Here is a 16,073-nt window from a genome sequence, read left to right on the forward strand (position 1 = left end):
TTTGTGTACTCAGTCCACTTCAATTGTAAGTGCTTCAGAAATGGGAAACCACAACCTACAGTTAGAATGGCTATAGTCAATACATACATAGAATGGGCCTTATAGATTTTACCAAAATAAATACACGGGTAAGAGAAAAGGAGCTATATATAATTCAGCCATTATCAGAGAACCTAAAGTTTGATGTTGGAAATCCTAAGAGAAAAGAAAATGTCTGGAAAAAGTCCTAGGGTTTGGGTTCTGTATTTAGTTCATGGTTTTAGTGGTCTATTTTAAGTCTAGCAGCTCTTCTTTGTCCTGGTTCCTCATTTTGTTGAGAATGTCTTGGCATTTTTGTCTCTTCTTACCCATAAAAGTTAGTGAGGTGTAGAGAAAGGTTAAGAACAGTTGGTTGGTAGGCCCAGCTTTGCTAAGAGGCTGGCTGTACAATCTCAAGCAAGTCATGTAACTTTACTATGCTTGAGATCTTTATCTGAAGTCAGAGGTGGCAGAGTGTATATATATATATATATATATATATATATATATATATATATATACACACACACATATATATATATATATATATATATATATATATATATATATATGCGCTCCTGGATAGATATAATTGTCATGTATATACTAGCAGATCAAAGAAATTGATTAGCACAGTCTCAATATTCATGGCGTTTTCTGCAAGATTCTGGTAGGTTTGATTTTATTTTTGCAAAAACTTAATTATTAATATCAATTTACATAATTATTATTTTGGGAAATAACCCATCTGTCTTCCTAAGAATAACTAAATTTTACCATTTTCATAAGATCTAACCAGTAGTAGACTTTATCCAAATGGAAACCCATTTCTGGCTTAATCAGACATTTTCCAGTTTGTATCAATAAAGTGGTCCTCCTTTATATTTTGGTAATGATTTAACTAGTTTCCTCTCGATGTGACTGTTAGTTTTACATATTTATAACCAGTTAGTTGTCATTGAGACTAACATTGTATATGGTTTGATTTTGGCATCTCAATGATGAAATGCAGACTTCAAAGTCTACATTCCTAAGTAAAAAAAAAATGTGTTCACGTTCAGATATTTGATCTTTGACTGACATCAGCAGACCTCTTCCTTCAAAGCACAATGCATGCTGCTTTGTACCCCAACGATTCTCGTGACATTCTTTGTTATACAGACAATTGATGGGATCATAGGCACTCACTGTGGCATGGCTCCAGGTTTTGATTTGAAAGCTAAACTTTCACTCTCTGAATCTGTTGAACTGGCACCTGAAAAAGTAGAAAATGACAAAATTAAGATTTGAGGGTATCTAGAACTGCTTCAGAGAGTACTATTTTTCATTTTTAAATAACATACAATGTCTTATTTTGAAATAGGGAATGATTCAGACCATTTTTATTTGGACTGTTTTTTCAGAAAACTACTTAAAGATCTACTATAAAAAGCTTTCTTCAAAGCAATTGTTTTGAATGCCAAATTTACTATTAATTTCATTTATCACTTTGGCCACCACTACCAAATTTCTAAGTGGCTTATAAACTATGAAATAAATGTATGTGTCTGTGTAAAACATCCAAGGTTTTAAACTTTAACCCTTTCTTGGGAGATTACATTGTGTGGATTCTCAATGTCTTCATTACTCATTAATTAGGAGATGTTTTCTGAGTCTTTGATAAATTAGAACAAAACAGTGGCTTCATTCTTGACTAAGAATGTCTCCAATTTTGCATCACACTCTCCCAAATTCATTCGCTTCTTTACTGTTTGTGAATTGAGGGTCACCTTATGTTTTTAGTCAAAATACAAAATGTACTTAACATTTTAATGCTCATGTGTTTTGTCACAAGAGATTTTAGGTGACAGATTTAAAATAAGCGTGATTAGAGGTATACTCTTGGTATTGCTTTTATGAGATGTATTTAACTTGAGTTAAAGATACTTTAATATAAAATAATACATGCTTACAGAAAAGTAACCAAAGAGAGAATTGTGTGACATAATACTACAGTATCTTCCTTAATGCCATTCTGCACATGCTAATGTATATTTGTCAGATAAACTTATTAACATACATTTATGTATATGTCTATACAAATGGAATCACACTATATGTACTCTTTGCAGTATATTTTAAATACATTTAGAATATATGCATTAACGTAATTTCTTGGATGGCTACCCCATGCTACTTTCCATGACTGTATTTTTCTAGTCTTTTATTAATGTTTTAACAGTCATGTTTAAGTAACTCTGCTGGAATGTTTGCTGTCCCTTCGTATTTATTTAATACTTAGTATAGACTTTCTTCACTTAGTTCCTGCACTACCACAATAGATTCTTATCTTGTCTTCTTAGGTCAGTCTTCAAACTCTTTATCATTTTTTAATGTAACATGTTAAAAAAAAAAAACTAAGATGATGAGTTTCTATTCCGTAAATTTAAAAACCTAAAACCCTGCTATTTAGTGACTCGCATGATTTCCAACCAGATTTTCTAGCTCTATCGGCCAAATTCCATGTCCTAGAACCCCAATGCAAAGAGTTGAACATAATGGCGTGCACTCCACTAGGGAATGGGAATATAGCAGCAAATACCCACCCACCAACCCACCCCTGCCCTTGTGGAGTTGACATTCTTTTGAAGGCACAAATGACAAGATAAATACATGACATGGCATTGAGGGAAATGAGAAAACACACATCAGAATAGGGAAGGAGGGAAGGAGGGAAGGAGGGAATGGAGCGGGATGCAATTTGAAGTAGGGTAGCAAGGAAGGTTCCATCAAGACGGGAACTTTGAATAAAGATCCAAAGGAAGGGAGATCTTTCCCTTCTTGGTCTTTTCTTATGTTTGTATGTTTAATTCTATTATTCACTCTCATAGGAAACTCTTACCTTGTCTTCTCTCCATAGCGTTTTAAGATCAGCCCAGTAATTTTTTCTGTGCTTTGTCTTCTCTGAACTCCCCATGTTCTTACTTTACTACTCAGGTCCTTTATAACATCCTATATGCTAGAAAATTGTAAGTTCTTTGAAAAATTGAGGTGGAGTTAGTTACCAATTTTTGAGTACTTACTACTTGCCTGGCAATCTGCTTTGCACTTTATAACATTATATATATATATTTTTAATGTTTATTTATTTTTGAGAAAGACAGCACAAGCAGGGGAGGGGCAGAGAGAGAGGGAGACACAGAATCCAAAGCAGCTCCAGGCTGTCAGCATAGAGCCTGATGCAGGGCTCGAACTCACGAGCCGTGAGATCTTTACCTGAGCCGAAGTCACATGCCCAACTGACTGAGCCACCCAGGTGCCCCTATTACATTATTTTAAATGTTTATTTTTGAGAGATACAGAGAGAGACAGCATGTGATCAGAGAAGGGGCAGAGATGGAGGTGGGAATAGAGGATCTGAAGCAGGCTCTGCACTGACAACAGAGAGCCTGATATGGGGCCCAAACTCATGAACCGTGAGATTATGACCTGAGCCGTAACTGAATGCTTAACTAACTGAGCCACCCAGGTGCCCCAACATTTAATTACAATAACTCACCTAAGAGGTGAACTATGTCCAATTACACATCAGAAAATTGAGGAACCGAGAGATCAAGTAATTTGCATAAGGTCACATAACTAGAAAGCAGTGGTGAGAGGCTTTTTGAACTTGTGGTCCATGACTTCCCTCGTACCGTTATGACCTTCACGTGCCATGGAGGTCTGTAACTCCTCTGAGGGCTTATTTTCATGCCTCGCTAATGGCAGACCTGCAACTTTTTGTAGAATGAGTGAATGGAACCTCGGGAACTGCGACACTTGTCTGGGGTTGGAAAGTGAACTAAGCAACCATAGAAGAGCAGCATGCTATGGGGCAGCAGCGGGAGGCAAGTCTAGAAATGGAAGGTGAGATGTAGAAGACAGGGCCACAGCGTTTGGACTTCGTTCTAGGCACTGAGATCGGTGATGGGGAAAGTCAGTCATGCAGGATGAGCTGGGGGAGTAACACAATGAAAGAGCAGCACAACCGGCCAACCGTCACAAACAGATGACAGAGGGGCACCTGGGTGGCACAGTCGGTGGGGCCCTTGGTCTTGACTCAGGTGGTGACCTCGCAGTTTGTGAGTTCGAGCCCCTTGTGGGGCTCTGGCTGGTGGCACAGAGCCTGCTTGGGATTCTGTCTCTCCTCCTTTCTGCCCCTCCCCCGCTTGTGTGCAAGCTCTCTCAAAATTAAAAAAAAAATTTTTTTTTAAATAGGTGATAGAGATGGAAGGAGGAGGAGGTATGGGAAGGGAGCTGGGGAAACATGAGCAAAAATCAGTAGACTCCATTACCAGAAAATCATGGGTCATCTGAGATCAATTTTACTAGAGTCGCCGGAGTTTTAAAGAGGGAGAGGGTAGCAAAAGTCCTACAGAAGTTATCACAGATGCTCTCAAAGTGGCTAGAAATTGGGGACACCAATAGCTGTTTTTCATCTGATTCCAAACATTTAATAAATCTTAAAAATAAAATCCCCTGATTATCTACTTAGAAAGTCTTTCTTTTTTTCAAATTCCTTTTTTCCAGCTGATTTTCAGAGAAAGGTAAAGGGCCAAAAAGGTTTCAACCCCTGGAAAAGAAAACCCTTGCTAGTTTTTGCACACCTGTCCAACCCTCATGAAATCTCAAAGTCACCTTGTGTCTCAGGTGTCAGAGCAGCTCTTGCAGACGGTGGTGGATCAAATCTCCCTCTCTGTGCCAGCAAGTTCCCTTCCCCCCTCAAGGATTCTTCCCTCCCTCTCTCCTTCTGTCTCCTCCCTTTGGTCATCTGCTTTGCACCTGCTAGTCAGGAAAGGACATTCCTGTCTCTGGTTAACATTTTCGTATTCATCGAACCACCACTTTCAGTTTTTTTTTTTTTTGGTTTTTTTTTTTTTTTTTAAATTTTTTTTTCAACGTTTTTTATTTATTTTTGGGACAGAGAGAGACAGAGCATGAACGGGGAGGGGCAAAGAGAGAGGGAGGCACAGAATCGGAAACAGGCTCCAGGCTCCGAGCCATCAGCCCAGAGCCCGACGCGGGGCTCGAACTCACGGAGTGCGAGATCGTGACCTGGCTGAAGTCGGACGCTTAACCGACTACGCCACCCAGGCGCCCCAACTTTCAGTTTTTGATGGAAGCTCCAGTCTGACATGTTCCAGAACTTACAATTACTATCCGTCTATCTGTTCATCAGCCTAAATGCTATTTCTATATTGCTCCCCACACAGAGGGAGGGAATCAAATGCCCATGATCTCTGCTCTATTCTGAAGATACAAGTGCCAGTGCAAATGTCACAAAGATACACCTGCTATCTTGCCTTTAAAAGGTGTTCTCTTTTCACTTAAAGAACGTACCCTATTTAATACTTCCTCACAGGAAAAGACCCAGAAAATGCCCAATAGCAACAATTAAAGAAAAAAAAATCATTTGGAATACCACCACTCAAGATACTTTGGGGTATATCCTTCCAAAGTCTTCCAAAGTCTGTCTAAAAATGCATAAACATTTTAAAAGATGATGTTATGCATATTGCTAAGTTATTGCTCGTTCCCCCTACTCAATACATTGTGAAACACCTTTCTATGACATCAGATACCTACTTTATAATTTTCTAATGGCTGCTTTAAATACACATGGGCAGCTTTACAATAATTTTATCTCTGCACTAGGAATGGATATATTATTTCCATTTTTAAGTATTTTCCTAGAAAGGTGTGTAGAATAGCAATACATCAAAATGCCCATTTGCCTCACCCTCATGAAAACACTAGGTTTTCATTGTTTTTGTCTATTTGGCATCTTCCTTGATGAAGGAAAAAAAAGCCACATTTCTAGGTGGAAGCAAGCTGGAAGTAAATGATACAGCTTCAACTTCGGCAAACAGGAAGTCTTCATGAAAGCAAGTATCAACCATTTGAAACTATATATTCACATATTAAATATATATTTGAGACCTTGAGAGACTTTAGTGAAACCAGCCTCACAGAGAAACTCCTGGAGTTCAGCCCGTGTGCATATTCTGCCTTTCAAAATTTAAGGAGTGACTATACTCTGTCCCCATACGAGTTACTCATTTTCTCCCTCCCTACTCTCTCAGTTGCTATAATCACCAGTGCAGCAATAATCATTTAAGACTCAGATAAGACCAACGGAAACAATGCCAAGGGTTTAAAATTTTATAAATGATGAATGACTATAAAGACATTAAAATGATTTTTAAAGATTGTTTAATGCCATGGGTAGATGTTTGTGACAGGTTAAGTTTAAAACAAGGTACAAAGGAATACGTAGAGTAAAATATACACATACAGGATAAAGACTGGAAAGATCAAAATATTAAGAGTAACCGTCACAGAGCAGTAGCATTACACTTGATTTTTATACCTTCCTTTTATGTGTGTGTTTTCAGTTTCTAAAAATAAAAATGTGCTATTTTTATAATAGTAATCATAGCTCACACTCTGTATCAAGGCACTGCTCTCAATCCTTATAGCAATCCAATTTTCTCCCAGAGGAGATGGAGGAAATGAAGCATAGAGCCACTGAAAAACTGTTCAAGGTCATGGAACTAGAAGCTAAGCTAGCCAGAAAATATTATAGAAATATTTAAAAATAAATAATGTGAAAAATGGCCAAGGCTGTGCTTAGATTCCTTCAGCTTCTCTTAGTGTATTTTTAATTTTTTTAAGACATTTATTTATGTTTGAAACAGAGAGAGACAGAGCATGAGCAGGGGAAGGGTAGAGAGAGAGGGAAATGGAGAATCTGAAGCAGGCTCCAGGCTGAGCCATCAGCACAGAGCCCGATGTGGGATTCAAACTCACTAACTGTGAGATCATCACCTGAGCCGAAGTTGGATGCCCAGCTGACTGAGCCACCCAGGTGCCCCTTAGTGTATTTTTAAAATCCAGGAGAAGAAACCATGTACTCAGAGGGGCTTTACCCTGCTGAGATCAACAGGAGCCACTACTCATACAACATCTCAGCATGTTTCAAAATGTCCCTTAAAAGGGGCACATGTTTTACCTGATTACTCGAAGCACTGAGAACCTATAAATGTCACACAAGATCTGCCACGGTGCATTACACTCGCTCAAGTATCCCTGCCTCTTCCCCACATTCCTGCCCTCCTCTCCGTCCAACTCCTACAAGGCCAGGTTTAATCCCACTTCCTTCATCCCAATTTCACGACCACCATCCTATCCCGCCTTCTTTGCAGTTCCTAAAGCTGTAATGATCTGTGTAACCCATTTTACAATCAGAAGAGGGTGACAATGATGGAAACTGGAGGTGTCTGGATTTCACATGCTGACATTTACCTTTCCTGTTTATATTATGAATTTAAGATTATCTCTTTGCCATCTAGTCCTGGAGGGTACCCTCCTCACCATCTAGGCCAGATTCCATCTCCTTTCTCCTTTTCCAAGACTTTGGTCTCATTCTTTCTTGCCCTTCTACATGATCTAGGTTTTCCCTCTTGGATTATTTGCATTAGCATAGGACACATACTCTAGTTATTTTGGTATGAAAACAAATAAGCAAACAAAGTGAAAGAAAAAAAATATTTTTTACCCCACAGTTCTTCCCAGATTCTGGCTCACACCTCTGCTGATGGTTGAACAAAACTTCCGCAACATGATCTATTATTTGTTGCTTCTCTTCCCATATTTTGCACACATTTTCTCAACTCATTCCATTTGACCGTTGTGCTCTCCAGATTCCCCAAACCCCTCTTGTTAAAATCACCAACAACATCCTCAGTGGTTTCCTCCTTGTCCTCATCTCATTTGGGCTCTCAAGCATCTGGAGAGCGAGCTGGCATCGTCCTCTCTCCCGAAACAGGTCTTCTGCCTCCTCTTACACCACCCTGACTAGTTTCTCTCCCATCCCAGGGCCATCCTCTTGGAAGTTCAACATGTAGAAAAAATTATCCCAGGCGCAGACTGAGATTTAAGCTGTAATTTATTTTGTGTCATTCTAAAACTTGCTGCAGAAGACAGTGAAATTTAGACAGTTTCCAACCACTACATTAAGTTTTTAGAGGTTTTGTTGAGACTCTGAAGTTCTATAAAAATATGTCCTACCCTCAGTAGATCCTGCAAATGACTGCATGCTGACACAGTAATAGCAGCGTGGCTTAGGATACAATTCAGTAGGGATGTGTCTGAGTCTAATTCAGTGCTGGAATGAGTACATATAAAAATTTCTTACTTTCAGTCATAATATGAGCATAAGAATTTATGTGAAATTCTCTTCTATTACATGTAATTGTTCTTTGGGATGAAAATACACAAAAATCTCATTTTTTTTCCCTGTGAATTATGATCCAAACTTTACAAGGCCAAGGAGCCAGTTTTCTGAAGTACCTTGCATTAGGCTTAGGAGACTAACTCCTAATGGATCTTTATTCTTGCTCTGCCCAGGTCCCTCACCCTCTCCTCACACACAGTCTGTCTGAACTCACAGATACCTGCTGGCTGGTTGGCTAAGTAAGTCCACTGTTACAGCGCACTGGGAAAAAATCCATCATCTTTGTTAAAGTCCTGACACGGTATATAGAACCAGAGATTACTTCTCACATATTGATAACTCATCCAAATGATTTCAAAGGCAGAAGTGGACCGGCAGTTCAGGAGCTTCCATACAGAAGAGCCCAATTTTTTTTTTTCAATATATGAAGTTTATTGTCAAATTGGTTTCCATACAACACCCAGTGCTCATCCCAAAAGGTGCCCTCCTCAATACCCATCACCCACCGCCCCTCCCTCCCACCCCCCATTAACCCTCAGCTTGTTCTCAGTTTTTAAGAGTTTCTTATGCTTTGGCTCTCTTCCACTCTAACCTCTTTTTTTTTTTTTTTTTCCTTCCCCTCCCCCATGGGTTCCTGTTAAGTTTCTCAGGATCCACATAAGAGTGAAACCATATGGTATCTGTCTTTCTCTGTATGGCTTATTTCACTTAGCATAACACCCTCCATATCCATCCACGTTGCTACAAAGGGCCATATTTCATTCTTTCTCATTGCCACGTAGTACTCCATTGTGTATATAAACAATTTTTTTATCCATTCATCAGTTGATGGACATTTAGGCTCAGAAGCGCCCAATATACTGAAATAAAAATATAGACTGTGGTGGGAATATTTTGGGTCTACCAGAGTTAGATATTAAAACTGATTTTAGAGGTAGAGAAATATTTCCTTTCATTATATGAAAAGTAGGTTTATCTTACATATCTTCCAGTTAACCTTTTTAAGCTAATCTGTATCCCTGTAACACTGGATACATTTTTATTATATCACTTATTATAACATCACTTAGAATCTAGTTATTTTTTTTTTTAACGTGCCCATCTCTGCTGTTAGATTGGGAACTCCTTGATACTTGAAGAATGGGTCTTAATCATGTTTGTACCTGCATTATCTGACCACAGGAGGACATTCAATGCAGGCTGAAATGATCTGGTAGTCCATTCAACTGCATGTGATTTCACATAACACCTATAGTATAACAGCAATAAACTCTAAAATTCACCATATTTCACCATATTTCACCATATTTCAGCAAAGCTAAAAGCAAATAAAGCATTTGATTTTAAGAGGCTCTATCTGAAGTCGGATTTAGAAGACAAATCTGATCATCCTTAGCAAACAGGTTTCTTAGGCAAGTTTAAGTTCCCTTCATTGTATTCTAAAATACTTTACCATGTCTGGCACACAGCCCACCCATGGCTAAAACCGTTAACTTATTAAATTTTAAGTCTTTTTGTCATTCATTTAGCACTCTGAAACATGTATGACACAGTGGTTAAAAATCTGGGCCTTGCTTGGAGCAAGACTGCTTGGGTTCAAATCCCCAGGGGGCTTTGAGGGTCTCAGTTCACCATTTATAAAAAGGAGATACTGTACTAATAATATCTCATGGGCTTACAGAGAGGTTTTGATCATTAGGCATGAGTATGTACACACTTATAAATGCCATGTAAATATTATTTATTGTTCTATAAAAAGTGTTTGCTTTCATTAACAGGGCAAGGTCCCTTGAGCTCACAGATATTCAAAGACAGTGCAGAGGATCCTTTTACTGAAAGTAAAGATACACACTTTTAGTCAGTGGTAATAGTTCCTCTAAAATTTCTTTTGTCAATTCTTGAAAGAGTCACAAATTATGATTCATATCTTGATTTCTTCTACTTTAAATAATAAAGAAATTTAGTGATATTAAACAGTTAAAAAACATAAAAAGATGAAGAGTAAGTTCATGAAGACCTCAAGGATTTTAATCTTTTTTTTGCATTTCAACTATTTTCTCTTCTGATTTTTTTTTTTTTTTGAGAGAGAGAGAATAAGAGGGAAAGAGGGAAAGAGAGAAAGAGAGAGACAGAGAGAGAGAGAGCCCGCACGCAAGCAGGGGAGGGTCAAAAGGACCCAGACAGAGAATCCTGCGGGAATGAGGGCTGGATCTCAGGATCTCACTACTGTGAGATCATGACCTGAGCCTAAATCAAGAGTCGGACGCTTAAGTGGCTGAGCCACCCAGACTCCCCTTAACTACTACTCTGAAAAGCAACCAATTAACAGAGTACTCACCAATTTATGGATATAGAAACAAAACATGTACTGTGGGTGCTTAAAACGTTTCCAACTTAAATTATAGGTATTGATCAAAATCCAATAATAGTGTAAAACTATATACTTTCACGTCAAGCTTTCTAATTCCCCACAGGCTGAGTCTTGTCAAGAACAAAAGAAATATTCTACTCTCTGCCTACCCGTTTTCTAACACAACACTGATCCTTGAAGTTTTTTCATCCTGAGATTGCAAGTTCACCATACATTTAGCTGGAATAACGGAATTTCACAAAAGAGGCAAAAATTCTAGAATTGAATACAAATGAGAACATTTAAAAATATTCAATCATTTAGCATTCCCATGAATGATTTCCCAAGTCATTTATAGTTTAACTCTATCTGGTCGATAGACACGGTTTTTCTAGATGTTCCCATTCTCTCTTCACTAGAGAAATCAAAAATGAGTTAGACACTTTACATTTTAAGTAAATTCAAGTTAACGCAGCTGAAATGTTTTCAATTAAAAGGAACAAATATTGACATTAGCTGATGTATGCCCAAGTGTCAGACTGTTCATTATAAAATTCTCAGGAGAAATGAGGTTTGAATCACGCCATTATGCTGTTTGCATTGGGAAGGCATGTTCATAGGGAAGCTCTACTCAAGCTATCAGACCCCAACCACCCCTTTAAATCATGCACCTCTCCTTACCTTCGATGAACACCTCGGCAGATGTTGTGTCTGAGCCGCTGGGGTTTGTAGCCAGACAGGTATAGCGACCTGTGTCGTCCTCAAAGGCCTCGGCTATGACCAGGGTGTGGAGGTCCCCACCCTCACAGCGGATCTGAATGTCGGGAGTGTCCTGTAGCTCCTTCCCCTCACAGAACCATCTGCAGGCCAAATGGAGGTCAAAGGACAGGAGAGAAAGAAAGGAAATGGTGATGTTTAAAACAATAAAGCAGAAGTGAAAGGCTGTAATAAGATGCTTGTTTGATTAAAAAAAAAAAAAAAAAAAAGATCTGTGCTGATGTTACTGAGGGAAACCTTAGAGACCGTGAAATTAATGACTAGACATTGCCCATAGGTTTTCTTTGTAAAGCATCTTGTACATTTTATCAACTTCAAAATAAGGGATATCACCAAACTTGGAAAGACCGTTTTAGTTACAAAATAAAAGGAACAGAAATTCAAAGTGTCTTCTTATAAAATGTTTTATCGTAGATGCCTCTTACAACTTTATGATTCTTACCTAAAGAAAAATATGAAATCTAAACATTATGCTCAAAATATCTAATGTATCAGGGGAAACTAGTCATCATGTTGAAAAATCGTAGGCAGCACTATTTTTGTTGACCCTAAGACTCCCGATCAGCTGAGCAATAGCAGATTTAATGGCTTCCACATTTCTGGTATTTACAAACCTTTCTAGCAGACCGCCTGGCCTCCACGAGGTAGAGAGATGCTGGCTGTGCTGTAATTCATTCTTGCTGGTCAGCACTTTTCCTCCTCCAAACAACCAGGACCTGGGTGTAAGAGGCTGCAGGCTGCCAGACTGTTTTAGCACATGCTCTCTCTCTCACACACTTGCCTTATTCCCCCAGCACCTCATACTCTCAACAGGATTTTCACAAAAAAAACATGAAGCTGCCCTAAAACCTCCCCTAAATGTGATTTATTTTTAAAGAAATATGTAGGAATGTACCACTTGCAACCAAAAGCAATGAAGTCTCTGGGACAGTATTGTCCGCTTACCTCTTAATCAGCACTCAGATTTCCTCTGAGTCTCATATTCTATGAAATTCTTTGGATTTTGCGTCCTTTTATAAAAATAGGGCATCAGAGACTTTTTTCTATATTGAGATAGAATATAGGTATTTATATTTAATCTGAAAATAAAACCAGTTTGCTAATACTACTCAGGGGATTAATTCCAGAAACTTAAAAATTAAATATGGGTTAGTCGTAAAAGGACAGATAAGACTTTGGGAATTAGAAAACATTTACCACCACCACTCAGTCAGCAGAGCATCCTCAGCAACAACACACACACTACTTCTGAGACTGTTGAGAAAGGCAGGATTTCTTAATTCTAGGGCATTTTCTCATTTCCTGTGTCTTCATACAGTCCCAGAGAACGTTCCAGCCTAGAGCCAGCTTCCAGTTCATTCTATCCTGTTCTCTTTCCATAGTCCCAGACCAGATCTTCACCCATGAGAACTGACTGTGGATTAAGTTGATTTCCCCATCTGCAGTAAACTATAGATTCTTTCTCTATTCTATATCAGAATAAAGCTCTTCCCTACATACTTCAGTCTTTCAACTTCAGACCTGTCATTGAAGCCATTCATATACCTGGCCCTGATTTTACTTTTTTATCATTTTCCTATACTAACACTCTGCTTCTATTAAATATTTGCATGAATTTATTATTTCCTACATAGTCCTCATGTATCACTTGCTGATTTTCCTTTGCCTATCCTTTCCCTTCCTTGGGATTCTCTCCTCCCCTCTTCATTAAACCCACCTAGGAACCACTCTTCCTCATAGTCAAGCTATAGGCTCCTTTAACAGACTAAATTCTACTGAACACATGCTTGCTGGGCACCTTCCATGTGGAAGGCGCTACATTACATCCTACAGGTAATGCCTGGTAAACTCTGCAACTAGTTGAGTTTATACTGTCAATAAGTGTCCTTATCTTCCATGGAAAAGATACAAACCAACATTTGGATGTGAAGTTAAGCATCATAAGTACAGTGGAGGTTTAAGAGAAGGAAAGAGTAACTGCTTTGGTTAGATATGCTTCATAAGGAGACCTCTGCCTAGTACTCGAGGAGTGTGATATCTGGTCCTCTAACTCCTGGGTCTGCAAACCTACAGCCTGCAGCCCCCATAACCTGTTTTTGTATGGCCCATGAGCTGAGAATGTTTTTTAGATTTTTAAAATTTTTAAGAAAGAGGATAAACTTGTGATATATGCAAATTATAGAATGTCCAAATGTCAGAGTCTATCAAGTTTTTTGGGGAACACTGCCACGCTCGTTCACTAACTCATGGTCTCTGGCTGCTTTTGCATTACAGTGACAGAGTTGAGTAGTTGCATCAGAGCACATGGCCCACAAATCCTAAAATATTTACTATCTGGACTTTATAGAAAAACTTTGCCAACTCCTGCTCTAACTTCTTGCTCCTCAAAGTGTGATCCTTGGACCAGCCGCATCAGCATCATTTGGGAGTTTATGAGAAATGCAGAATCTTGATCCTCATCCCAAATCTACTCCCGTCAGTTCAGATCCTCCAGGAAACTCATGTGCATGCAAAGGTTAAGCAGTTCTGGCCTTTTAGGTTTTGACCATGCTAACCTGCATCACTGGGTCCTGGCTTTCCCTCTAGGATGCTCATTTTTTTAATATAGCAACCGTATTTGATGGGTCTTGTACCTCCAGTCCCTTGCACAAAAATGCATGCAGAATTACGTTGTTTCTCCTACCTCTGTACTAAACACATTTGAACATCTTTCCTTTGACAGTTGATCACACAGCACTTTGTGATAGCTTCTATACTATTTCCTCATACTGTTATTTGAGGCCTACTGTATTCGTGCTTTATTTTCCCACCTAGGAAATAGGCTTCCTCATGGCAGAAAAAAATTCTTAACTTTTTTTATTGATCCATTGTGTATTGTATACTTGATGCTTTCAAAATACTATCTGCCACTTGTTATTCTGGAATATGCTTTCCATGAAAAACCCAATAGTGAAGGATCTATGGACTACTAGATCTGGAAGATGCTATATATTCTCACTTCTTGGTGTCTGCAATTCCCATTTTCTCATTAAAGGCCCAGAAAGTCTTGCGGAAAAGAAATTTAACGCTGTCTAATCTAGTATTTACTCAACTTATTTGACCATGAGATTCTTTCTAAATTTAGCATCTACTTTCTGAGTATATATTGCAGAATGCTTTCTAGCATACTTATCCCATACAATCTGTAGTTTTTGAAAAATGAAGACCATTTATAACCTGAGCAATGAATATGTATACGGCTGAAGACACTAATCTGTAAGCACAATAAAATACTTGAAATATACTTTAAAAATGGCAGAAGGAGTAAGGCATTTTCTGCAACGGTCTATTTTGTCTTCTGAGATGGTTCACCCTTGTCTTCAACAATTGCATATGGTGACACGGTTGGTGCTTTGCTTACAAACCATTAGATTGATCTGCTTCTTGCTTTCTAAACACTAATGCTATTTGTTCTCCAGCTCCATGAATAAAATTTAAAAAGCATCTCCGATTGTAAAATACAGAAGACCCAGTGCAGAGAAAAGATGAAATTTGTCCCATTTCAGCATTAAGTACAATAATGAATGTGAGTCATTTATATTGCTTTGACACTCAGGAAAGTCAGATCGTTACTGATATTAAGTACCTGTCAAGTGACCAGTTCTATGTTGTTAAAATGTGGTTAAGATAGGGTGTGACTCAAGAGGGGGGGAAACTGCAAATATTTAGATGGCAGACTCCCTGTAGCAACAAGAAGGGCAGCGTGGTTCCTGGCCAATATTTAGATAAATGTGTTTAATTTATGATTGGAACCATTTGCACGCTGGAGCCAGCAAGGGCCTAGCAGAGGCTCAACTGTGACTTTAGGGAAGTTAGCTAGCCTTCCTGGTTCAGGTTCCTCATATATATGAGAACATGAGACTTTATAGCTGTAAAATTTCATGATTCTAAGGTTCTTGGTGAAATGGAAGGGTTTTATATTTAGGACTACATTTGAAATCTTTCCAGAAGTGATACAGAAAATTTTTTGATGAAAGGTCCAAGTAATTAATGGCTTCGCTTCTATGAAATATACTAAATGCAATAGCACTTCTAAGATTATATACCCACATTGGGTCCTTAAATGTGTCAAGGGACTTAGCACCTTGTCTTTATCACTACTGTGGTACTTGACTTCCAACATTCTCTTGAAATCTGTTCTTCATGTGCCTCTCTATCCTACTAGAATACAACTTTTCCCAGGGTAGAGGCCTGGCCTTTTTAACTTATAAGCATACTATATGTTCCAGCACAATGTTTGGTATATGGAATGTATTAATCATACCTTTTTATTTTCTGTAATTCTGAGGCTTTGACATCTGGGCCTTGCTGATCCCAGAAAGACCAGCCATCCCAGAGCTAGCCCATTCTTCAAAACGGTAAATGACTCCTCTGGGTGCACATTCCATATGAAAGCTAATCCTTCTAGAGCCACATTCCCACCACCCCTTCTATTGGGCTCTCACACTCAGGGACACAATTGCCCTGCTCTAATCACCCCAGGGCCAGAGAGCAAAACACTAGGGGCAGCCCCTATGCCCAGGAGTTCCCTGTGATTATTCAAACTAGCCAATCTTAAATCTACTTACCCTGCTTCACCTCTTCCTACCTGCAGAAAATCCATAAAAGCTCTTACCCATGCTTCCCTCTCCTAGG

The 16,073-nt window shown here is 38.7% G+C and overlaps 1 protein-coding gene across 1 annotated transcript in view; it reads right to left on the reverse strand.

Moving 5' to 3' along the window:
- The window catches only part of PALLD (palladin, cytoskeletal associated protein), a 267,481-nt gene that overhangs the window by 223,573 nt on the left and 27,835 nt on the right, over positions 1-16,073 (reverse strand). Inside the window, exons 2-3 of the mRNA XM_042935116.1 lie at positions 11,304-11,482; positions 1,207-1,273 (exon numbers count right to left, since the gene is read on the reverse strand). Coding sequence (XP_042791050.1) covers positions 1,207-1,214 — 8 coding nt within the window. The 5' untranslated portion in view covers positions 1,215-1,273; positions 11,304-11,482. The remainder of the gene's footprint in view (positions 1-1,206; positions 1,274-11,303; positions 11,483-16,073) is intronic.

This window comes from Panthera leo, chromosome B1 (genome assembly GCF_018350215.1).
Source record: "Panthera leo isolate Ple1 chromosome B1, P.leo_Ple1_pat1.1, whole genome shotgun sequence".
Classification (NCBI taxonomy): domain Eukaryota; kingdom Metazoa; phylum Chordata; class Mammalia; order Carnivora; family Felidae; genus Panthera; species Panthera leo.